The following is a 27183-nucleotide window of genomic DNA, read 5'->3' on the forward strand; positions in this document are numbered from 1 at the left end:
TGCAAGAAGAGACGTTAGCAAAGGAGATTGTGGATATATCCAAGTATAAAAATGCATAGATGGCTTTTTTGAAAATAAAAAGAAAAATTAACATTGAATTACTGCTCAGGGTTCAGTTCTTCGGGCACTTCTATTCCTCATTTCTATTAATGACATGGCCAATCTTAGGATTTCAGGTAAATTCATTCAATTTGCGGATGATTCAACAATTTTATGGCATGTCCCGAGTGCGATGAATCTAAATACCATAGTTAACAGAGATATCAAGAAATGGTGTGATTCCAACAAACTGTGTATAAAAATATTTCAAAAATTAGTGTTATGAATTTTAAATGCAATTTAAATAATGTGTTTTTGGAAAATCACATTCTAGACAATTTAGACGAAAATAAATTTTTAGGTTTGTTTATTGATAATAAACTAAAATTTGAGGGCCATATCACGCATTTGTGTAGAAAATATCAGCAAATTGTTACGCTCTTAAAGTGGTCGCAGGAGAGGTTGATTTTGACATGGCGAGAAATGTTTATTTTTCTTTAATTGAGTCCCATTTAAGGTATGGTTTGTGTTTCTGGGGTGCATGCACACATTACTTATGTGAGTATGAGAGAGTCTTGCAAACAGCTATTTATCACTCATAAAATCCTAACCCTTCCTGCCTTATTTATATTGGAATCTGTTTGCCTCGTTCATAAGAAATTTAGAAATGTGAACACAACTACTAGGCATGAATATAGCAGTCGAGCTAATGATGTGCTCTTGCCTATGCCTACAAGTTCACTGATCAAAAGAACTTTTATATTTGATGGTAAAAAACTCTTTAATCATCTTCCTGCAGATTTAAAAGGTATAGGTAGCTGGAAACTTTTTAGAAAACGTGTTACAAATTTCTTAGTTGCAAAGGGCTATTATGAAATAACTGAATTTTTGTCGGATAGATTTTAGTCATTTTTACCTTTTTCTTGCAAGACTTTAGGTATATTTTTTACACCATATCATTTCGCCTAATTTATTTCTGTGATTCATTTTTTTTTACAGCTTTACATTTAATAAAATTGTATATTTCGGGAGTGAATAATATCTGTTTGTGTTATTGATACTCTTGACATTACATTAGCTTTGTACATTTTGGTTCAGAGTCTTGAAGGAGTATTTCTGAAGAATGGGGATGTTGTTGGTTTTACCGGTATCGGTAAACCATATTCATGAAAGCAGAATGCCTTTAGGATGATGGACCATAGCATACTAAATAACCTTTTTACATGTTTGTGTATAAGTTTTTCTTTTTTACAGCTTTGTCAACAAATTTACTTTTATGACAATAAAGCATATATTGATTGATTGATTGATTGATTGAATGTTAAAGGGGTCACTCAGTAGTTAAGTCAAATAGTCTTTGGACGGGACTAATTAAATACCTTTCGGTCGGTGGCGGCTCGTCCCAAGGAGCCACGGTATTGTTCGTAAAATGTATTAATCATTATATTTTAAAATTTTTGTACAAACGTTCGTACGTACAAGTAGGTAGATGCGGCTACACTATTTGACTACAGTTTAAAAGGACATAAATTACGTAAAAAAGAATAAAACAGCTTATCTGTCTTTTTTTATTCCGCTGCGGACAATCTGTCCTTTATATCTTCCACATGTTTTCTCTCAGTAATTAATTTTTATTATTATTCTCGCTTGTTTTGTCCCCAAATTAAGGATGATAATGATATATCTAAAATTAGCCAGGGTCTACTTAAAAACCGTATATTACTCGTAAAAGGTCAAATGTTTATTGACAAAATTAAACGAGCCTTGTATCGTCGTCTGATAAGAATCTCTAAGCAAACTTACTACTCCAACCTAACAAATATATTATTCACCTAACAAATATAAATATAGGTTCATCTAACAAATATAAGGAGACTTGGAAAATTATTAATATTTGTCACAATTGTGGTAAGCAGTCAAAACAATGCCCTAAAGTCTCTCCCATTGATTTTAACAATTTTTTTTCTAATATTGCTCTACAACTTCAGCAAAATTTGAACCCATCTGTGGATCTTCTTTCCTTTATGCCAGCCATTCATGTTCCAAATTCCTTCTTCTTTATACCTACAAACCTAAACGAACTCAAGGATATTTTGTATACTGAAAAAAATAAAAATTCAACTGGAGAAGACAACCTTTCAGCTAAGATTTTTCTCAACCTTCCAGAAACGGCGCTAAAGGCACTAGTTGACGCAATTAACCTTTCTTGGAGCAAGGGGTTATTTCCATCTTGTCTAAAATCAGCTAAAGTTATCCCAATTCACAAGGGTGGAGCTCTTGATAATCCTTCCAACTTTCGTCCTAGCTCTCTCTTATCTACGCTATCAAAGGTAATCGAAAAACTGGTTAAAAATGGAATAATGTCCTTTTTAAAGTCCAAAAACATCCTCACCAGACTTCAATTTGGCTTCCGTGAAAATACCAGTACCAATGATGACGTGTTTAATGTTTTTCATGAGCTTTACTCCCAGATAAATGATGGTGGAGTTTCGGCGACAGTTTTTTGTGATTTGTCAAAGGTTTTCGATTGTGTCTGCCATAGGATTCTGCTGCGAAAGCTTCATCATTATGGATTTCGGGGAGTTTCATCTTCTTGGTTTGCTATATGCAAGATCGGCAACAACGAATGCTTGTAGGATCTAAGTACTCTGATTACCATCCTATCACCTTGGGAGTTCCTCAGGGTTCAGTTTTGGGGCCTATACTTTTTCTCCTATACATAAATGATCTTACTAATCTTAATGTACGGGGGAAATTTACTCTATTTGCCGATGATACCACACTTCTCTGGCACAGCCCAGACACAGATACTCTGGGAACTACATTAGCAACTGATCTTCAGGCAGTAAATCTCTGGTTTGAATCAAACTTGCTGTCACTAAATCCTCATAAAACCAAATTATTGTGTTTTAAGTGTGCTCTAGACCACGTGCCTTTTTCTAATTCAGTAGTTCAGCAGTTTGATAATACAACATTTTTGGGTATATTCATTGACAGAAAACTCACATTTGAAGAGCATATCCTCGGTACTTGCAAAAAGGTGGCTGCAGGTTGTTTTGCAGTCAGAGCGGCTACCCTGGAGCTTGGCATGGAGTTTGGAAGATCTGTATATTTTTCATTAATTGAATCCCACCTTAGGTATGCCATTTGCTTCTGGGGTAATGCAGCTGCCTACCTTCTACAAATGCTGCTTGTTTTACAGAAGCGTGCTGTACGTTACATCTGTGGGGCCAAACCAAGAGATTCCTGTTGCCCATTATTTTTTAGGCTGGGCATACACACTGTTTTCTCCCTCTACATTCAGGAAGTGGCCTGCTTACTTTTTGCAAATCGATTTAATCTTATAACCCCAAATTCAAGATACTTAATGGTTTGAATTCTTTGCTGTCTTATACTTAAGGGGATAATTATGGAATTTAATTTACTTTTTATGTTTTTTTTTTCTGTTGTTCTTATGTATTGTTTTCTGATGTTTGTTTTGGAACTCGAGTGTGTATGGGGTGTAGTGGTTAAGTTTAGTGGTAGTAATTTAAGGTAGCTTTGTTTAGAACAATTTTTCTTTGTTAATGACAATAAAGCATGTTTTTTTTTTAAATTGCCAAAGAACTAGCAACAATCGTCAACGATACGACCTTGACGTTTTCTTGTCGGCTAGTGTGAAATCGCCCTATTTCCGTAATTTTCTACAATGTAAATTCACTTAAAGGCAATTTTCGTGCAAATTTTTTGAGCTTTGACAACACTGCCTCGTACTAGTTTGTATATCACTTGACAGTACAAATGTTACGGTTCTCAAAGTATCGCATATCGAGCAGGATTTCCCCATTATATTTACAACAAATCTACGCGGTGTTGTCATTTTTTTCCCTAAAACATAGATATTTTTTTTTAAACCGCTAGAAAATAAACTAAATATATATATAAATTCCAAGAAAGATTAAGGTAATTTTCTAAAATATAAATCAACCTATTTCATTTTCATGCATAACGATGTTTTTTGCCTATAGCCTTTGCTTGTCTTGGCAACATTTATAATTGTTTCTTTCTTTTATGTCATTTGACATTTCACCTGTCATCGCTGTCATAGCTCATTTTAACACCGAATGTACAAAAAAATATTAACAGACCTTTAGCCTGAAATTTGTCAGTGTTAAACATTCAGCATAAAATCGTATTAGAATAAAAACCTTAAAGGCTATTTTTCCTGTAAATAATAACATGTCTATTAACATTTACTTAGCCTTGGCAACACTGTTATAACATTGCTATTTACGTCACATAACGTGTCATACTTGTCAACGTATCGTATGTCGTAACTAATTTCCGCACCATATTTACAAAAAAAAAAGAAAATTTTGATTATTAGTTTACTTATTAGAGTACTTTTCTTTTTTTTTTATTTTTCAAGTATCGTGCCCGGTTTTTAGCAAAAATTGCCATGGACTATCGCGCTACGTAACCCGATCGAATAACGTAACAATGCGTTTGGGCTGAAATCAAAAAATTCGTGCACAAAATACCAAAAAAAAATTTTGACATGTGGATGACAAATGGGCCCCATTATGGCTGCTAAAAAGCAGGATGAACCTTTAGAAATTGATAATTGGGAAGAAATCGAGGAAACTGATGTAAGTAAATGCGCGTTTATGTTCTAAGACACGATTTAAATGCTGAGTGAAAGTTGCCAGTACTTTTTGAGGTTATTCACAGAACACACTAGTTGTACAGTAATTTGCCTTGAAAACCAACAATTTTAGGTTTTAGAAAAAAAATTCAACAATCTCATCATGCCTAGTTTAGAAGAAAACAGGTAATTGCCATACCCACCAGAAAACACTGTAAACAGCACAGCATTATTTTTAGTATAAATGGTAACATAGAAAAAGGTCCAATAAAAGTAACCTTAACAGGAGAAGATGCCTTAAGATCACAATACGTACCATCAGAACCAACTGTGAAAATTCTCAAACGTCCAGTGAAAGAGGATCAAAGCACCAGTGACAACAGAAGAGCAGTACCGAAGAAGACTTTACAGCAAAGGGAGCAGGCCTATGCCGAGGCTAGACTGCGAATATTAGGAGAAGCCAGTTCAGAAAAACAGGAAGAAAGGTTAGTAAAGCTTTTTATGTTATTTATTGAGATATCTGATTAAGAAAAATCAAATGATTCGCAAAGGCATTGCATTTGAGTCATTTTAAAATCCTTTATGCTAGGCAGCATTTAAGGTTTTTGCAGCCAACTTTTCTTATTTCTTCCAGGCAGTTGAATTTCTTATTTGATCTAATCTATTGCAGTCGTTGGACTGAACTACCAGGAAGAAGTTAATTGTTTTGGATAATTCTTTGATCAGATTGAAGAAATCAGGCTGAATTATTTATTTATTTAATTCATAATGATATATAAAATAGGGAAGGGGCTGTAAGCAGCACAGGAGGGTAATACAAAATACCAGATATATTGTGACAAAAATGTTTATTATTAGCATAGAACAGTGCTTGAGTGTATGAGCCAGCATCAGTGCTGTTAGTTATGAACAGGAGTTCCATGTAATGAGAAAAATGTTGTAGCAAATTAATAAAAGATTAAAGAATACAAATAACACACCACTAAATTATTATTATTATTATGTTGACAATAGCAGGCGGTAAGACCGATGAAGCTATTGTTTCTTCCGTATGTTTCAGGCTTGAGTAGGTGGACCTGCTCACATGCAGTAGTGGATCATTCTCTCCGAATTTTGTCCCAGCTCAACATCAACGCGATTCTTGAAGATATTCGTATTTGGGGCCGTCACCATTTCCTGATTTAACGAGTTCCACAAGTGCACTGCACGATTTGTTACAAAGTTTTTTCTGGAAAGTTTTGCTGTTCTCTCTTTTTCAAGCTTCCTTGTATGTCCTCGGAGATGATGGTTTTGGCTATAGTGGAAAAGGTTCGTAATCTTGTAGGTTTCGATGAGATCTGTAATTTCTCCAATTGGTCTATATCTTTAATATAATATGGGTTCCATACAACAAAGGCATAATCTATTTTTGGTCTTATGTAACTTTTGTATAGAGTGGATATCATTTCAATAGAATGGTCCCTAAAAGCTTGTTTTATCAGATAGAAAGAAGAAAGAAAGAAAGAAAATGTGCTATATTGTCATACGTAAGACAACAAAATCTTGTGTACAAGCATCCTAAAAACAAAAAAATTCCAAATTCACTTTAAATTTCAAATTTCAAACAAACATAACATCTAAAACACTTTACCGGAAAATTTACACACATTACCAAAATTAATCATAACAAAACAGATTGAGAAAAAAAAAGCATCTTTTTGATAAATTTCATTAAAAAATAAGTAAATCTGTCAATAAAACAGAATTTAGAAGAAGTAAATTAAATTATTTAACAGGAAACAAAACTAAAACACTAAAATGATGTCAGAGCACAGGTTAAAAGGTATCATTAAAAAAATCGTCAAGGCTATAATATGCACTGGATAATAAAAGTGATTTTAATTCCTTTTTGAATCTTTTAACTTCTAAAATTTGTCTGATACATAGAGGAACATGGTTGTAAATTTTTTTGCTAAGGTATATAAGTGAGTTCTTGGTGAGGGAGGATGTAGGGATTGGTAAGGGAAAATCGTTAACCTGGCGAGTCATATGACCAGTGTTAGAGGGAGGTTTAGGACATTTATGAATAAGAGTAGCTGTTTCTAAGATAAAAAGAGATAGGATTTTTTGAGATATAAAGAGAGGTTTACAAGAATCTCTTAACCCAGCGGAACATAGGTATCTAACTGCCTTTTTTTGAATCACAAAAATTATGTTTAATAATCCCTTGTTGCTTAAACCCCAAAAAGGCAAGCCATAACGAAGGTGGCACTCAATAAGAGAAAAATACACTGAACGTGCAACTACCCCTCCCAGCTCATGCCCCGCCATTCTTACTGCAAACCATCCAGAGGATAATTTTGATGCAAGATTTAGGATATGATCTCCGAAGCGAAGGCGACCATCAATGGTAATACCAAGGAACTTACAGCTTTCTTTGTTTTGCAAGGGGGAGTTTTCACTAAACATAAGGCCCTGAATGTCACACTTAAACCCCATAATAAAGGTTTTGCCCATATTAAATACAAGCCTGTTTGCAGCACACCACTCCGATAAAATCTTAAGATCCTTAAAAACCTGGGCTCTAACATTATCAGAATCTCTATGATTCCATAAAATGGTGGTATCATCAGCAAACTGAACCACTTTGCCCTGCAGTTTTAATGAACCCAAATCATTTACATAGAGCAAAAATAATAGTGGTCCTAACACTGAACCCTGAGGTACTCCAGTTTTAAGGGATCTGGAATCGGATAAATAATCCAGATACTGTAACTCTTTGGGTACGATTAGACAGATAGGATTCCAGCCATTGCAATGCCACACCTCTAAAGCCATAATTATTGAGCTTAGACAGCAGTATTCCATGATCTACACAATCAAATGCCTTGGATAAATCGCAAAAACTGCCGCCGCGGACTCTCCAGAATTTAAGGACACATAGACACTCTCCAAAAAGCCGAAAACAGCGTCATGAGTCCCTTTTCCCGTTTGAAGTCCAAACTGATTTGCAGATAAAATGCAATTATGTATTCTTCTTAAGTTTTTCAACTACCTTGGAGAGGGTAGATAATATAGAAATTGGACGGAAATTACAAGGCTCACTCACATCTCCACCCTTATAAACAGGCATAACCACTGCCTCCTTCAAACATGGTGGAAAGATGCCATTATGAAAGGAATTGTTTATGGCAAAAGCTAAGGCATTCAATGCTGAGTCAGGCAAAAGGAGTAGTAATTTTGATGATATTCCATCAGCTCCAGCTGATTTATGGTTTTTTAAGCTTTTAATTGCATCTCTAACATCAGTAAGGCTAACAGGATAAAAGAAAAAAGAATTTTGAACTGACACTTGTTGAATATAATGCAAAGGATCAATATTAGTATTCACATCCTTGAGCAATAAATGAGGAATATTACAGTAATAATCATTTAAACTACTTGGTCTTACTTCTGGTTCTGAAACTTTCTTGTGAGAATGCCTGAAGTCATTTATAATTGACCAACATTCTCTCTGGCTATTTGAGGACATATTCAAGCGGTCACTATAATATTTAACCTTAGCTGCTTTTATCGTCTTTCTATATAGACTACGATATTTCTGATGATAAATAATAATGTTTGCATTAGTTGTAAACTTGCACAGCTTAGCCAAAAAACGGAGGTTTTTAGCTGAAGTTCTGAGGCCTGCTGTGACCCATGGTTTTCTATTTTTCATTTTAAGCCTCTTTTTAGGAAAACACTGATTGATCTTGTCACATAGCACATGAAATAACAAAGTAAACGGGTCAAGAGCCATTTCAACTGCATTCCAATTAACCAAAGCTGCAGTAGAAGAAAAAGCATTAAAATTTGCTCTGCTGAAAATTCTTCCTATATAATGAGATGAAGGAAATACAGTGTTGCATGAAATCCTAGCGAGAATGGCTTCATGGTCAGAAATACCAGATGAGAGTACTCTACATGACACATCATTTAAATTTGTACACAAATAATTAATAGTAGTTGCAGATGAGGATGTTATACGTGTGGGTGAAAGAACATGCATCTTCAAGTCATAAGATTCCAATATACTTAAAAGGGATGTATGATATGATGGCAAGCTTACATCAGTGAAGTTAATATTAAAGTCACCAGCCAATATAACTATGCAGCGTAGAGACAATTGGGATAATAGAGAATCAAGTTTGTCCAGGAACATACCAATATCTCCTGTGGGTGGTCTATAAACACAAAGAACATATAAATTAAATCGCTTACAAAAACAAAGGGAGAATTCAAAAACCGTCTCCAACAGAATATACTAGCGAGATACTAGATACTAGATAGACTAGCGAGTTTGCTTTTTTACAAATTCTGGTTATATGACGTTCCCATTTTAGGTCTGATGTTATTAGGACTCGTAGATCATTTTGTTCGTTCACTGATTTTAAGGCACATCCATCCAGAAAATATTCATTATCAGGATTATCTGGACCGATCCTCAACACTGTGCATTTGGTTGTGTTTAGTTTCATACCCCATTGCCCTGACCACATCTCAACATTTTGCAGGTCTGCCTGGAGCAGCGCTGCGCTGTTTAGAGGATTAGCATATATTTTGCAGTAATCTGCAAACAGACTTGTGTCCATCTTTAGAAGTCCAACTAGATCAAACAAATATGATGTAAAAAGCACTGGGCCAACTACCGATCCCTGGATAACGCAGCTGCTCACTCGATGTGGACTGGATAGCTCACCCTATTAATCACCTTATAACCTGGTAGAATCTCTCATTCAATAATGCCTTGATCAGATCAAGCAGCTTTCCTTTGACTCCAAAATGCTCCAGCTTTGCCATTAAGAGCTTGTGCGGGACTTTATCAAATGCCTTTTCATAGTCAACATATATTATGTCTGTTGGCTGGCCATTGTCGTGATTTTTTGTCCAGTCATTCAAACACTCTAAAAGGTTTGTTGTTGAACGTTTAGGCAAAAATCCATGCTGAGAGGCAGGTATCAAACTATTCTCCAGAAAGAATGCTATGAGCTCCTTAACTATTACTTTCTCCATACATTTCAGTGGGTTGCCTGTGAGGCTGATAGGTCTGTAGTTTTCCGGTTTGTTCCGGTCTCCCTTCTTGAACAGTGGTGTCACAATTGAATGTTTCCATTCTTCTGATATCTTTCCTTGTTCTAAGCATTCCTGCATTGCCCCTGAAAGCAAGCGATTGAGGGAATTTCTGCAATTTTGAAGGAAAACTGTTGGGATTTTATCTGGTCCTGGGCTTGAGTACCTTTTAATGTTTTCAAGCGCTTCTTCGACTTTCTCTTTTGTAAAATGAATAGTTACAATTGAGGGTTGCACCCTGCTGTGATTAGGCAATAATGGAATTGGATATGAATCCTTCGTGAATGCTGTATCAAACTGTTGAATGTTTCCGCCATGCATTTGCTATCTAGAAACTGCTGGGTTGCTGTATCTTTTAGGGTTATGGTTGAGATTTTCGAGTTTAAGTTGCGATTTACATATTTAAATAGTTTCTTTGGCTAGGCCGAGTTTGCAAGACCATTTTCATATTTCTTTCTGGCGTCGACCAACAAATTATGTTTGGTAATATTATTTTGGCATATATAGGCTTGATATTTGTCCTGAGTTTTGTTTGTTATATACTTTTCCCATAGTTTCCGTTTTTTGTTAATTTCTTTGAAAATATTTTCATTTATCCATGGTTTTTGGGGGTTTGTTTTCACAAGTCTGGTAGGAATGTATCGTTCGATAGCACCATTCACAACATTTTGAAAGTTTTCGAAGATCGATTTGTTCGCATGCGCTGGTTGTAGTTGAATGAAGTGGTTGATTTCTTCATAGTTTGCAGTGTAAAAGTTCCTTCTTACAATTGTTTGTGTTTGTTTGGGTGGAATTGTTAGTTTAGTGTTTTTGCTTTTATTACGACATGGTCGCTGCGGCCAATGGGCGGTTCTGAGCAAAGATCAAAGATGCCTTTAGGATCGTTGGTTATGAAGAGGTCCAAAAGGGAACTTTGGTCTTTTCTGTATCTTGTTGGGAAATCAATCAACTGCTGGGCTCCTATTTCTTGATACATGTTCATAAAATCCTGCGTCTTTTTGTCTGGTGGTGCAATTGAGAGACTTTTCCAGTTAATGTTGGGGTAGTTGAAGTCTCCCACAACAATTGTTGGACATTTCGATAATGTGTATGCCTTTTTTATAGTATCTATCATGTGGGTATTGACCTCTTCGCTAGTAGTTGTTCCCGGTTTGTATAAACAAGCAACAGACAAATTCACTTCACATATCTGGACATCCAGCCATACTGCATCAATTGGTGTTTGGAATTTGTGACTATCTGAGAAAATGCAATTTATTTTAAAGCCATTAATTTTTTCCTTGGCCAGAATACATACACCTCCCCCTTTTTGATTTTGACGGTCTCCGCGGTATGTATTATATTCATCTATGCTAATCAGGATCACTTATGCCGCCCTGCAGCCATGTTTCTGTCAGCATAATAAAAGTGGGATTCGCTGTTGCAATTCTTGCTTTCCATTCGTCTATCTTGTTTACCACCGAGTTCAAATTACTATACCAAAACGAAACATCAACTACCCCAGAGCAATTTAGTTTTTTTCGGCCTTTTCGATAATTGTAGGTATACCATTTAAGTACTTTATGATTAAATTGGTCCTTCCTTCGGCCTTTTGTTCCTCTAAGTCGGCCAGAACCCCCTTCAAGAACTTCAAGTTTTTCATGTAAATGCCTGGTTGTTTCTCCTCAAGGAACTTCCTACTCTTTAGGGCCTTCAGAGCTTCTTCTTTTGTTGGCAGGATCACTCTAAGGGGTCTTCGTTTATCCGCAGCTTCTCTTCCCAGCCAAAATATTTTGGTCTCTTCTGGCAGAGCGAGATTCATCCCCAAAAAAAACCTGTTACCTTTTGTAGGTCATCTTTTGCTTTTTCTTGAGTGCTATCCTTGTTCGACTCTTTAACACCAAATATTAGGACGTTGGTCGCTCTTCGCTCTCTTTCCTTCATCTCAAACAAGGTCGGTTCAATGCTTACTTTAGCTGGTGCTTTCATAGTATCCACCCTCTTCTCGAGTTTTTTTAATGCATCGGCATAGCTTGTTTCTGGTAGTTTTTTGGTTACTTGACTCATATCATTTCTTACTTCTTTGATTTCCTTCCTAACTTCTTCAGATTCTCTTTTTCTTCTTTCCATGGAACCTTTCAGGGTATCCACCACATTCTTAAGCAAGGCCAGGTTCTCGGCCGTTTTGACACCCTGTTCCCTAATTGCTTTTAACTCAACGTCAGTCCTATCTGCTTTAATTTGTATTTGAGGTAGCTTTCTGATGGAATCCTTGCATTCCGGGCAAAAGTACATAGTAGCTCGCACAGCACTGGGAATTACTCTCACTTCCTGTGCCATTAAGCCGGTACACTCGCCACATATGATCCTCTTGCAAAAATCACAAGGATACCTAAATAGTTTCTCCTTATTCTCCTTCAGAACGCAATGCTGATTGCATTTATAGCAATCATGCGACATTTTAAGCCTCGGTTTTAAATTAGAACGAAAAGTGTAAATAATATGCGGAGTCACCGTTGTTGTTGTTGTTGTTGTTGTTTCAATGTAAAAGGACATGCAATATTTTGGACGTGTTTATAGTTGAATTATTATCTCTATTGTATGTTTGCATGAGGCTTGAAAGATCATCTATGTATATTAAAAAAAGTACAGATCCAAGGACAGAGCCCAGAGGAACACCAATATTTACAATCCTCTGACCATATCCCACCCTGTATCCTGTTTTTGAGATATGATTTAATTAAGTTTATGCTCTGAGGACAGAAGCTATAGCTTTGTAATTTTCTCAGAACCATCCTGTGGCCAATGCTGTCAAAGGCTTACTTAATTCCCAAAACACAACTGCACTAAATTGCAATTTGTGAAAGCATTGCAGGATGTGGAACATCAGATGCATGCCAAGAACCGTAGTCCTGTCCTTTCTGAAACCACACTGTGACACTGAGAAATAATTATTGTCTTCAAAAAATTTACCATTGATTTAGAAACAATTGATAGTAATGAGATGGGCCTATATGGGTTAATTTCCTTTATTATAAGAAATAGCCTATATACAACTAATGGAAATATGTTTTCCTTAAAGCAATGACTTATTATGATAATAATCTTGACCAAGGCGAGGCCAACATTCCATTCATATCACAACTGTTTTTTAGCCTGTTTATTGAAATATAATTTGATTATAAAATATCTCTTTTAGTCAAACTAGATCATTCTTAAATTATATTTCAGGCCATTAAAGTTATTATCAATTTAACTGTATTTGCTGCTTTTCTACAGTCTCCAACTGAACTCCAACTGCCTGAGCAATTCAAAAGGAAAAGCTTGTTTATGGCAGTTCTGCCTGAAAAAAATTTAAAATTACTTCAAATTGTTGATAGAGCACTGGATCAACTGTCTGGAAAAATATCTTGTTGTTTGATAGAAACCTGTTTACTCTACCACATCATGCTCTGCTTAAACGTTTTTATAATTTTCAGATTAAGTATAGCGAAACCAAAAGCATCAGAAGCAGATACTGTAGTAAGAATGCCCCGGGGACCTGACGGAACACAAGGCTTTAATACTCCCAGATAGTAGATAAATAATGCATGTAAATATTGTTGTATAGATAAGTAAAAACGAAATCATCCACTTACTCCCTGTTTAAATCTATTTCTAGATTAATTTTTCATTCTTCATAGTTTTTTCCCATATGTAGGATTATGTTTGCTTTTTTTTTAATATTTTTTATGTCCCTGATGCACATGATAAGACTTGAAAAGTGCAATGTTAAAATATTAGACAATACATATTTTTATTGTAATAATTAAGATTTTTTACCCGAAAAAAGACACGGCATTTATAATGTTCCTTATTACAAATGTATCACCCTATGTAGGAACTCGATAGACTTTTCTGACAATTGACTTAACTATTAGGCCTTTTACATCTGTGCGGGTTGGAAATGAACTAAACGTCATCTTTAGTTATGGAAAGTGTGGATCAGGATGTCATGGATATAAAACCTCAATATAGCCTAGTCAGTTGTAATTTAAAAACAGACTCTCTGATATCATTTTCTTCCCTTAAAATGCTTATAGGTTTGTATATTTATATAAAATATATATATATTCAGGTCTCCCTGTACATATTGATTTTACGTGAGTAAATTGTGAAATGATATATTTTGATGCTAAATTAAACTTATTATATTTGGTTTTATGCGTTTTAATCTCTTTTTGCCTAGTTTACATATTACATTATATATACATTTTTACACATAGAAACTAAAATAGCTGCCGATCAGTCATTTTGGCTTAAAAATAAAATCAAAAAAGTTAAAAATATTTACATTCGAATCCTCCAGTTTCTTATACTTATTATTGCCTTTTTCTTGTCTTAGGTCCTCATAACCTTCACCTAGCACCATGGCTCGTTGTGCCTCTTTTTCCAAACAAATTTGCAACATTTGCTTGTTCAACACAGGAACCACCAGATTGAACTTCGCAATTTTTTTATTAATTTGCTCGACGATATTTTTATATTTGTATACTTTTTCACTCCATTCGATGTTGTCTTCGATAGTTAAAGGATAGGGGCCAAAGTACTGCCTTTCAGTAAAAAGACATTTTCTTAATAAAGCTGCTTCATCTCTGATCTCTTTTTGCAGCAGAATCCATTCCGGGGTAAAACCATTGTCAATTAAAACCTAAAAATAAGGTTTCGTTGATTAATTTATTCTTACAAGTATCAACAGTTATGAAGCAAGCTAGAAATACTTCTGGAGAATCTAAAGTCTTTTCCGAAAAGAGGATGAAACATGATCACCCAACAACAAAATGGTATTGGATTCTATGCATATTCTATATTCTTGCAGTCCAAAATACTCTTCAATTTTGTTTATCCAAAAATCAAGACAAGGGCATTCCATTCATTAGGGAATCTTTTCTCTACACAAATCTATGTTAGGGTAAACCACCCAGTTATTGGACATTTAAGAATTTTACAAAGTTTGAATTTACGCAAAAAAAAAATATTTTTTTACCCAGAGACTTGAGTGATTGCTAGTTTGGATTGAAAATATATTGGATTTATACACTAGTATTAACAAGATTAAGATAAAGGAGTAATTATTTTTTACAAAAAAAAATCTGGGACTATGTCAAAAACAGTGGCGAAGCGTGAACTTTATTTTCGGGTAGACAAACAATAAAAATCGTTAATTAGAAAAAATGTGTATTCAATATTATTCACTTTAATGAAATAGAAAATGAATGCGCATGAAATATTAACTCAAAGAGAAAAATTATGTAGTGATATTAAAAAGAAATAAATAATTACTATTAGCATAAAAAGATAGATAGATAAAAATAAATACTACTTACAAAAAAACACAACTAAAATACAATTGCCAATATCCAACAGTCGTTCATAAATAACCACTAAAAAAACCTTTTCTATACACCCAAAAATACAAAATACTAATTATTGCGGCCGACCAGATCAAGCGTGTCCATAAACAATAACCCTCAACAGCATAATAAAATAGCTGGTCGACTTCGATAGACAAAAGCTCGAATGTCTTCCCCGCGAGTAAATTTTGCATAATAGGCTGAATGCTGAACAAGAGTCTACGTAACAACTCTTCAGATAGAGCGCACTGGTATTGCCCCGTCGCCTTATCGCCCCGTGGCCCCGTCATACCATCGCTGAAATTGTATTACCTGTATAATAAATAAAACGTTTTTCGAGGCTGAAAGCTGAAATGGTTGTTTTGATTTAGATAGATTTACTGGTGACACGTTAATTCAGTTATTTTGATATATTAGTATTAATAAAATCTGTTTTTTAACAGTTTTATTCATCTTACTTTTTGACTTTTGAACTACTTCTACTTAACCGATTGTAACAAAATTTTACACAAACATTGGGTTCTTGTCTTATGGCAATACAATATTATTATATTCACCAACCTTATGGAATTAACCCGGCATCGGCAACCAGCAACCCCTAGGTAGGTACCTTAGTAGAGGGAGGAGATAGCTTTATGATTTTAAATTAGAATAAGGACAAATTTAATAAAATACCTCGTTTTAAAGGTTTCATTCGGCCAGGTGAAATGTGTGCACTCATAGAAGTAATAAAATGCTAATTAAAAGACAAGCCAAAAACCAGAAAATAAAATGTAATAATCTACTTTTGGTATTGATATATTAAATATGTAGGTAGTATTTCTAAATAAAATTATGACCTCTGGATCAACTTTTAACAATTTATTAAAATAACGTGAGGTGCACATTCGCTAAAAAAAATAATAGCTGATGCGCCAACCTTACAGAGAGTCGCCCAAAAAAAGAGGCTTCATACGCCTGCGAAAATTGGCCAAAAAAGGGCTTTTCTGGATAGATGAGATCTAAGAATCTAAAAGGTTTTTTGATATGGGGTTTTAAAATATTTGTTCAGAAAGGACAAAACTAGACTTATGTAGTTTTATTTTTTTTAATTAGGCCTAAAATCATATAAAAAATAATGCTTAAACATACAGAAAATTAAGCTAATTTTCAACGCTATATTTTAGCTGTTTAGAATTTAAATTTCTATACTCATTTTGTTATTCGAGCGCAATTAGTATCCAAAATATGTCAAAGTTAATATTTACATAGGTACATGTGCATGTGAATTACTTATAAATATGAGTTTTGACACCAGTTCACGTACAGGGTATTCGAATAATCGAAAGGAAATATATAATACTAGCTTTACACCCGCAAATTTTTTTTTAGCAATGTTGCCATTAGAATTAACTTAACCCTCTTAAAGTCTGAATTTCGAAAAACCAAAAACACGTGTCAATTATTTTTTCAAGGAGATGCTATGTACCAAAATTGATTCCAATCGGATAATGTTTAGGGTAGTAATGGGGCAACAACCCCTAACTCTTTGAAAGCTCCTAGCACCCCTTAGGGTTCGAATTTTGAAAAAATATAAATATGTATCTTCTTATTTCTTAAGAAGATACTTTGTACCAAATTTTATTGGAATTGTATGAAGTTTAACAATTTTTTTCATAAGAGCTTACACCCCCTAGGGGCTGAATTTCAAAAAATCCAAAAACACGTGTAAATTTTTTTCCTAAGGAGATGCTATGTACCAAATGTTGTTGCAATCGGATTATCTATAGGATGATAACGGGAAATCAGCCCTTAATATTCTTCGATAGCCCCTAACACGTACCCCTTTAAATTAGAATTAAAAAAAAGAAAAAATATGCGTCTGCTTATTTTTTAAGAAGATACTTTGTACCAAATTTCATTGCGATCTAATGACGCCTAACGATTTTGCCATAAGGGCCTATATCCCCTATTTTAACCCCCTTAAGGGCTGAATTTCAAAAAATCCCTTCTTAGCGGGACATACATTTTCGCAAAGAATCTATATCCCAAATTTCATATTTCTACATTAAGCGGTTTGGGCTGTACGTTGATACGTTAGTCAATCAGTAAATTTCACGTTTATATATTTAGATAAGTGATAAGTATACTCGTCAAAACAACCATTCCGTTCGGCTTTAAAAACTTAATATCTAAATACAATCAATACAGGATAATATAAAGTGCAAGTACATATTTAAATGAATCGACGGGGCCACGGGGCGATCAGGCGATGGGGCGAAACAGTGCGCTCCATCGGAAAAGTTGTTACGTAGACACTTGTGAATGCTGATGCGGCCGGATCTCTGTAGCCTGCTTGATACGTATTTGGTTCGATTAGATGCCCCAAATTTCGGAAGACAAATATCAATGTGTCTTCCTGGGGCTCGTATACATTAATTAAGTGTCAGCCTGTATTTTTATCTTAATCGGTGCGGCAGGCGGGGCGCGCCTTCTATTCGGATAATAAATGCTTTCTATTCGGAATAATCATGTTTAGATACTATATTATAATAGTAAGGATAGCGACTACGTTGTGTGTTAATTTTTTTTAAATTTTAATTCAACAATTACATGAAATTATTACGTGATAAATTAATGACAAATAACTGGATAATTTTGGGTAGACAGTGTCTATCTTGTCTACTCGTACGCTTCGCCACTGGTCAAAAATCTTAGTTATTGGACATAATTTCTAGTTTTTGGACACACTGAAAGCAAATATTGAACAATTAAAAAACGATACGCAAGGTACGATCTTTTAATTTTTTAGTTGAATAGAAGTCCATATTTTGTAGGAGAATGCGTATATAAAGATTACAAATAGGGGAAGTCTTTATCTCCAAGAAAAATGCATGTAGGACACTTAGGTAAATGTATTATGCATTTCGGCTGTGTAAACAGCCATCATCAGATACTAAAATAAAATAAAATACAGGTAATTCAGGACAATTTAAAAAAAAAAGCTTATTCGCTATAACAATATAGATTTAGAACTTACCAGAACATTACAAAAAACATATACGTTCACCAAATAAACCAAAAAATTACCCGTTATCGGGAAAAAACAACAATAAATAAAAGAATTAAAATTAAAAACATAGTACAATAAGGACATCTACGATTTAAAATATAAAATTTATACTAAGGACGATACAGATTTCTACATATTAAAAGAAGGTACTATAAGGAACTATTGTATATTAGCGTTGCGTTAAAGAAAATATTTTAAATTTTGACTAATACAAATATTATAAGATAAGATGAAAGAGTTAGAAACAATAAAGGTAAAAGTTATTTTCTCGGGCTAATTGAATCAAAAAAGCGTAAACTGTCAAACTTGGTTTGCTCATTAATGCATGTGCAGTCTGGGGAGTTTATGGCCCTATTTATTTCAAATGCTTCCAACAAGTCCAATTGTAACCCTTTCTCACAAAAAAAAAAAAAAAAAAAAAAAAAAAAAAAAAAATACTTTTATTACCATTCAAAATTATTAAACATTATTACAGAATATACGAAACAAAATTCCATGAATATACAAATAATTCAAAATTACAACAATTTGTTTGGTAATCGGAGTGCAACGCGATTTTTATTAAAAAAAACCGATACACATGCAAGTACATAGATTACTTGTACATGTGCTGTACAACCCGTGTTCCTAAATAAACTATTTTCTAAAAAACGTAATATTATATATTTACAATAAGGTCCATACCAAAATCAAAAGGGACAATATGTGCATTTTACAATGAACTAGCGAGTGGCTATGAAGCTGGGCAAAAAGAAAAACAACAAAAAACAAAAGAATCCAAAGACGAGCGAGAACGGTATAGGGGCGAGCACGAAGGGTAGATAACAGGCGAGTGAGAATTTAATTTGCATGCAGAACCTCAGTGTTAGGTCCCGGATCAAAACTATGCCCAGACTCTAATATGTGGTTCGCAAAAGGAGAATTGGTATTGTTAATAAAAGTAAAGATTTTTAATTAATTTAATAAAATTAAAAAAAAATTAATTAATTTAATAAAAGATTTTTAATGTTTAATTTTTTATTTAGGTAAAGACGCGTTAAACTCAGTTTTTTAGTCTACAAACATGTAATGTAGGCAAATTCCATTATTAATCATTATTAAAAATGTTTATATACATTTTTTATATAAAGCAAATATTTCATCCACTTCTTGATCCTCGTCCTCAGAATTTTGTTTGTCTGCGTTTAATTCACTTAGGACTAGTTGCTCACTATAAAATTAATTATTTTCGTATATTCCCTCATTTTCTGTTTGATTTTGGTCAATTAAAATATTCTCCGACATGTCAGTCGGACATGTTACTTCCTCCGAGTCGATAGCTTTTACCATTTCATCTTTTTCTTCTTCTAGATAATTTATATTTGCCATGCTCGCCAGATCCTTAAATCTTCGTTCGCCAATGAAGACATTTTTTTCTGTTCTAAATCCTCAAAATTCTCCTCACTATTAATATCTTCATCATTTTCTTCTTGGTAGCAGTTATGACATAAGAATAAATCGTTATCATCTACATCGGGAACAAGCTCCTTATGTTTTTTTGGGATACATATGTTATGAAACTTTTTATGGCAAATATTACATGTCTAATGTTTACTTTGGCTTTGCGTTTCTTACAGACTAAGCAGACGGCATCTTGTTTATTTTCGGTTGATTTACAAACTTTTTATTTTCTAGGTTAGGTTTAGTTGCAGCTTTTTCTTCCCTTTTACATTTTTTTTCAATCTTTTTATTTTCTTCCTCCAACTTAAGAGCCTTTTTAGCCTCAAAATTTTCCTGGTAGGCTTGTGAAGTTATAGCAAAAGATACACGTTAAACTTGGCGCTTATTTTTGCGCTCAGGCTTATCAGGAATTTTAAGGAAGTCAACTAATACATTTACCTATTGGTGAAAAGCTAGGTGTCTTGTTCTTCGAATCGGTACCTATTTGTTCGTTTGAAGGCGCAATTATCCCAATGTCAGGAGAAATGGTTTGTAATATTGCGGAGGGTTGTTGGGTGGGGTCAGAAATAAAACAGAAACCTGTTTACCTAAATGTCGACGTTTCGACTTATATTAAGTCATCCTCAGGACACTGAAATGGATTCAAGTAATTACAGAGATAAAACAAAGTAATTTCAAGGACATAAAAAACACTATTAAAATAAATGTTCTTTAAGTTACAAAAATTAAAACAACAAAAAACAAAAACCACGACACAGTTAAAATTACATTCAGGTACAATCCGTTAAAAGAAATTAAAAAAAAAAAAAAACAGTATAAAATTAATTTTTTTTTCTATTTTTCTTTTTTTTTTTTTATATATATTACACCTCTTACCTAAGTCTAGGTTTCTTAAGTTATAATTAAAATAGGAGCGTAGAGTTATTTTTAACATGAGTTAAATTGTAGGTGTTACTGTGGGCAAACTAGAATCAACAATAAGCCAAGAAAAAAATGTTTTTATTCTTCCGAGCGTTTATTTATTTAATTTTTATGATTCAATGTTATGTTGATAAGTTAAGGATTAGTAGATAAGGAAGATGTATGTATCTATACGTTCAAAACCAGAAACTTAATTTGTTAATACACTGTGTGATCTAAATTTGGAACGGATTGTACCTGAATGTAATTTTAACTGTGTCGTGGTTTTTGTTTTTTGTTGTTTTAATTTTTGTAACTTAAAGAACATTTATTTTAATAGTGTTTTTTATGTCCTTGAAATTACTTTGTTTTATCTCTGTAATTACTTGAATCCATTTCAGTGTCCTGAGGATGACTTAATATAAGTCGAAACGTCGACATTTAGGTAAACAGGTTTCTGTTTTATTTCTGACCCCACCCAACAACCCTCCGCAATATTGAAGATATTGGGTCACAAACACGAAATTGGAAATGGTTTGTGTTGAATCATCTTTCGTAATAAGTACATTAGCAATTACATGAACTTTCTTACTGTTTGAAGCTTGATTCCGTAAGGAAATTGATGGGCCGATAATAAAAATCGTAGAAGTTGAATGTTTATTATCATAGTAAACAAGACACAAGAGACTAAAAAGTCGTGCATTCGAGGGTGGACATTTTGCTCATGTACTTTAAGGTCGAAATTGTTTATCGAATTAATTGGTTTTTATTTCATGTTGTCGTCCATGGATAATTTTTAGAATGAGTTAAAGATACTTTTTTCTCGAAAACAAAGCCAGATATGAAGATAATAAGGTAAGATACGAAAAAGTTATATTTTTAGTTGCTTAAATACAAAAATAAATAAAAAGCTGCAAAACAATTAATTATTGACCTTGTTTTTTCTCAACAATAAGCATGTGGTGCCCACTGACACGCCACTGGACCTAATAATTTCAATCTAGTTACAGCTAAATAAGCGTCTTATAACTGCACCAAATTTCAACCAAATCGGTTTAAAGATAGTTATAGTATTTTTAAAATACCGTTATTTTTTTGAACCTTCATCGCCCTGTATCTTAGAAACCAAGCAACTCCCGACATGCGTTCATGGGAACTTTTTTTCATAAAACGACCTAACGATTCACCCTGTATAGTTTCGTACCGTAGTTAGGAAACACCTTGTACAGGGTGAGTTTTTCAAAGCGCGGAGTAGTATTATGCATTGATGATATTATTTATCGATGACGTGCTCCTGGACTATTATTTGGTTAAGCATTCTTCACATTTTAAAAATATTTTGGACTATACAGGGTGTTCCGAAAAAGCAGGGCACTACAAAAGTTAATTTTTTTAAATGGAACACCCTGTATTGCAAAACATTTTTGAATTCTTTGCGTAATTACCAATCTTTTTTGATAATGGTTTAATATGCCAAAAATTAATAGTTTAGGAGATAAATCAAATTTTGTTAAAAATTTAGAATTTGCACGCATCTTTTTAATATTAAAATTTAGCACCTAAATTTTGAATACAGACTTAATTTTTATCATCAGAAGTAAAATAAAGTTACTTTGATATGCGTGCTATGTAAAATTATTCATTTTGTTATACAGGGTGTTTTTTTTTGAAAGGCCAAACTTGCCCAACTTTAAATATAAAAATCTCTCTTATTTTAAATGAAACACCCTGTATATTTTCATGTCATCTAATAGCTTACTTAAGAGCCTATAAATTTTATTAATAATGTCCTATCTCTATATCTAACAGTTTTTGAGATATCATGGATTTTTCTGTTTTTCTGACAATGCCGACTTAAAGTTTTGAAGCACCTCGTATTTTTTATGTATCCATCAAGGCGCCGTGGAAACAAATGAAAAAAATCTCAATAACAAAAAGACAGTTACATTAGTTAATTAGAGATTAATAGTTAGATTTGTTTTAAGGTGTTTTTTAGATATTTGTTTTCAATATTAAAAATGAATTATTCAAGAAATGAATTTATTGATATGATTTTTGTTTTGGGTGAAGCAAATAAAAATTGTCTGCTAGCTCAAAGGCTATATAGAGAAAAATATCCTTAACGGCGCACACCCGATTCCCGCAGTTTTCGCGTTGTTATGGACCGATTTATGACGACTGGTAGCGTGGATCTGCCAAAACGTAATGTTGCTAATAGGGTGGCAAATGAAGGTAAAGAACTTGAAATTCTTTTGCAAATTGAGGAGGATCCCCACATTGGTAGCCGTAGGTTAGCCTTACTTTCTGATGTTTCGCAGACAACGGTAAACCGGACAACACGGAAATATAAATACCACCCATATCACATTAAGTTGCATCAAGAACTTCACAATCAAGATTTTCAGCTACGTGTAACTTTTTGTGAATGGTTACTTCGCAAAATTGAAATTAATCCAAATTTTGTTAACTATATTATGTATTCCGACGAGGCGACATTTAAAAGCAATGGTGCTGTCAATAGGCATAATATGCACTATTATGCAACAGAGAACCCTCATTGGGTACGTGAGGTTCAGCACCAGAATCATTGGTCCCTTAATGTATGGTGCGGCATCCATAATAACCGTATAATTGGACCATATTTTTTTAATGAACCTTTGAATGGGCATTCATATCGAGTATTTTTACAGCAGCAATTGCCTGAATTATTAGAAGAAGTCAATCTCCAGGAACGGCAAAGTATGTGGTTTCAACAAGATGGTGCGCCTCCCCATTTTCATCGTGCAGTAAGGGAATATTTGGATCAAGAATATCCTCAAAGATGGATTGGTCGCGGAGGATTTGTTGCATGGCCGCCAAGGTCTTGCGATCTTACGCCGCTAGATTTCTTTCTGTGGGGTTATCTCAAAGATAAAGTCTATGCAACAAAACCAACTACAAGGGAGGATATGATTATTAGAATTAGGGATGCCTGTCAAACCGTAACACCAGGAATGTTAAACCATGTTCGACAAAATATAATTAAAAGAATTAATATTTGTATCGAACAAGGAGGACATATCTTTGAACATTTGTTGAACAGAAATTAACTTTTATTATATAAAAATAAGTGAATTTAATAAAAAGAAACGTCCATAAATTTGTTTCATTTTATAAGAAAAAAATAACACGAAATGAAGAAATATAAGTATATTTCAAAAACTATTAGAGATAGGGATAGAATATTATTAATAAAATTTATAGGCTCTTAAGTAAGCTATTAGATGACATGAAAATATACAGGGTGTTTCATTTAAAATAAGAGAGATTTTTATATTTAAAGTTGGGCAAGTTTGGCCTTTCAAAAAAAACACCCTGTATAACAAAATGAATAATTTTACATAGCACGCATATCAAAGTAACTTTATTTTACTTCTGATGATAAAAATTAAGTCTGTATTCAAAATTTAGGTGCTAAATTTTAATATTAAAAAGATGTGTGCAAATTCTAAATTTTTAACAAAATTTGATTTATCTCCTAAACTATTAGTTTTTGGCATATTAAACCATTATCAAAAAAGATTGGTAATTACGCAAAGAATTCAAAAATGTTTTGCAATACAGGGTGTTCCATTTAAAAAAATTAACTTTTGTAGTGCCCTGCTTTTTCGGAACACCCTGTATAGTCCAAAATATTTTTAAAATGTAAAGAATGCTTAACCAAATAATAGTCCAGGAGCACGTCATCGATAAATAATATCATCAATGCATAATACTACTCCGCGCTTTGAAAAACTCACCCTGTATATTTTACAGAGAATCAATATTAAATTCTATTTTAATTATAAAGAAAGGGGATGTCACACATCTAAGTTCAGGTGCCGCATCTATACATCTGATTTTTATATTGCTGAAAATACCTACTCAAATAAGTGTAGAGAATATAAGCAGTTGTCAATTTAATAAATAAAAACCATATCAAGTATATAAGCTGCTTTTGTGAGCTACTTTTTCATTAAAAGAAACAAATATTTAGAAAAAACACACAGCATAAAGACTTTTTGCAGAATTTTTCATCTATTGTAAAAATTAGGTTTAACCATGAATCAATTAAGTTAATACTAAAATACCTTTACCTCATTTAATTTATGCGTTATGAAATCCACATAAGGGTTCCTATTCTGGTCGGGCAAAGGTTTCCCACTGTTTCTCAAATTATTAAACTCCCCTTTAGACATTGACTCTTGAATTAGGTCCTCCACAAGCCTCTCATACCCATACCTAAAACCCCAAATAAAAAATTAAGCAACATTTCGGCTCGCTCCTTATTAATTAAACTACATTTAAGGGCGCACTTTGTTTTAATTTTATGTTTCACAGGAGTTTTATCCATTAAAGCATTTTCTTCGGCAGTAACTTTAGAAATTCTGTGATTGTAAACATTCTCGGCTGCCTGCATGGCTCTTACTTTTGTGTATTGTTTCTCCCTTTGGTATGGGTTACCTGAGCCCACCCCTTCAAAAGTTAAAAATTGCCTGTGTTGAGGAGCAGTGTGCTATAAATGTTTTTTTTTTATAAAGTGCTTAAAAGGGGTTTAAAAGTACCTTGATGTCTTGTTCTTGAATAATTGGATCCTCTGGTACTTCCCATCTCTCTTTGGATTTCTTCTGCATTATTGTTTTAAAAGCTTGATCAATCTATAAGTTACTGTAAATTAATAATAATGTTTCGCTGAATGTGTAAAATATTACTTCTTGAAATTTATCAGCGTTAGCTTCCTCAGTGCCACTATCTGGATGATACCTTTTAACCAGTTGTAAATAAGCAATTCGGATTTGTTCTTGATCACTTGACTCATCAATTTCCAATATTTTAAAGCATTTCTATAAATTGCGTACTTGTTTATCCCTGCTCAAAGCGGCTCAAATGTTTACCTTGTACTTTTTATCCTCTAGAAACTTGCCGAACTTACTAAAAGTGGCCACATTGTACACCCTGGGGCTCCTAAACAGGGCGGATTTTGTGAAAATCAACGCCATTTGTTCATGGTAATAATAAGATAAAAATAATTAGGCTAAATATAGAACCGATTATATTAAAAAAGTATTCGAATACATCAGTATGGTGGGGGAGGAAATAAACGATATATAATAATAAAAATAAACAACATATGTTTTTGACAAGTTAATGGAACCGACATAAATGTGTGAAGCTAGGGTCCGGTCGATATCAAGCGACCAAATCGAGAACGCAGCATATAAGCGACCAATTTATAGTCCGCGCTCCCTGTTATTTAATCAATAAAAAGCACGTATTTCCTGAAGTTCCCAAGGGATTTTAATGATTTTTTTGTCCAGATATTAACAATAAATACCTAAATCGAGTTACGATGGTCTCAAATCAATTTTCATTAATTAAAAAGTCAAATCTTAAAGAAATGAAAAAGGCTCAATTAAATGTCTGCTTGGGTCAAAAGCATCACGGTCTTCTGGGTTTCTTCTTTCAATGACATCAGGTATATTTCCAAGCTCAATTAAATAATTAAGCTCTTCTGCATTTATATTTTTTGCTAGAGGTGGTTCATTCTTTTGCAACATTCCAGTGGCCACTATTATCTCACTGGCTAATTCTGGCTTGTATCGCAATGAATAAGCCAAATTAGGAAACCTCCTTTTCCAAACACCAAACAATCTTTCTATAGTATTGCGTGTCCTAATATGAGCCTCATTGTATAACTCCTCTGCATGGTTTGAAGGATTTAACAAGAGTACTAACAGGACACTATGAAAAGAAACGACAGTAATTAAGCTTAATATGTACATTTATTGTTCCTTACGTACATATAAGTAACAAGTAACTACTAAAAATGGCACAGAAAGAAGGAGTCATTTAAAAGTATTTTGAACACAAACAAATTATCAGTTTTGAGTTTTATTACCTATAAAGGAAGTTAATTCTTCTATCTTTGTTTCGTGCAAATTTGTCAATTACCTTATCGTAAAATGTGTTCCCAGTTTCCACTAATTGAGCGAGAATGTCCTTTTGGATTGATAAAATAGATAAGGATAAAAGCCGATTTTGAGTCATTGTATTCTGCAAAGATGTTTTTATTCGCTTTAACCTAGAAAAAGTCCTTTCAACTGAAGCACTGATTGCAGGTATTGTAGCTAGTAAACAGAACAACTTGTAACTTTCAGGAAGAATTTCATTTGTGTCGTATCATGCATACTTTTAATTAGACCCAAAAAACTTTTATCGTAAAATTGTTCACGGTGTATTGGTGAGAAAATGGTTTTTAGTTCTGTTTTCAATAATGATTTATCAAAAAGTGCTCCATAAGTATTTATTAACGAGTCCAATGGTTTTTGCGGAAATACTCCTCCATATTCTGAAAATTTTTTAGTATCACCCAACTGCAGAAACTGAAACTTGCTATAGTCCGAAAAACGTTGCTCTAATTGAGTTATATTATTGTCCAAAATTTCAAAAAATATTCGTCTAAATTTAGTTTTGGCTTAATCCAAAGTGCTTTGATTACCATCATTTTTAGGTAAACCACCAAGTTCATTACGATTTAAGGTAAGTTCTGTATTTGTCTAGCAACGTTAATATGCTTAGAAAAGGTCAGGTCATTTCTCCAGATTTTTAACACTTCAAGACATCTGGAAACGGAATTGTTACAAAACTGA

At 33.6% G+C, this 27183-nt stretch overlaps 2 protein-coding genes across 2 annotated transcripts; one reads left to right on the plus strand and one right to left on the minus strand.

Annotated features, from left to right (window-relative positions):
* The first annotated feature begins 4359 nt into the window (after positions 1–4359).
* LOC126745570 (SUZ domain-containing protein 1) lies at positions 4360–13928 on the plus strand. The gene is made up of 4 exons (XM_050453504.1): positions 4360–4667; positions 4797–4849; positions 4903–5148; positions 13210–13928. The coding sequence occupies exons 1-4, from the start codon at positions 4590–4592 to the stop codon at positions 13304–13306; spliced, it is 474 nt and encodes a 157-aa protein (XP_050309461.1). The 5' UTR covers positions 4360–4589; the 3' UTR covers positions 13307–13928.
* LOC126745266 (dnaJ homolog subfamily C member 28) lies at positions 13906–25637 on the minus strand. Its single transcript, XM_050453058.1, has 6 exons — positions 25429–25637; positions 25246–25377; positions 25099–25191; positions 24850–25049; positions 24631–24775; positions 13906–14420 (listed from the first exon to the last, which is right to left on the minus strand). Exons 1-6 carry the CDS (start codon positions 25531–25533, stop codon positions 14019–14021), a joined length of 1077 nt encoding a protein of 358 aa, XP_050309015.1. The 5' UTR covers positions 25534–25637; the 3' UTR covers positions 13906–14018.
* Between the last annotated feature and the right edge of the window lie 1546 nt (positions 25638–27183).

This window comes from Anthonomus grandis, chromosome 1, assembly GCF_022605725.1.
Source record: "Anthonomus grandis grandis chromosome 1, icAntGran1.3, whole genome shotgun sequence".
Taxonomy (NCBI): domain Eukaryota; kingdom Metazoa; phylum Arthropoda; class Insecta; order Coleoptera; family Curculionidae; genus Anthonomus; species Anthonomus grandis.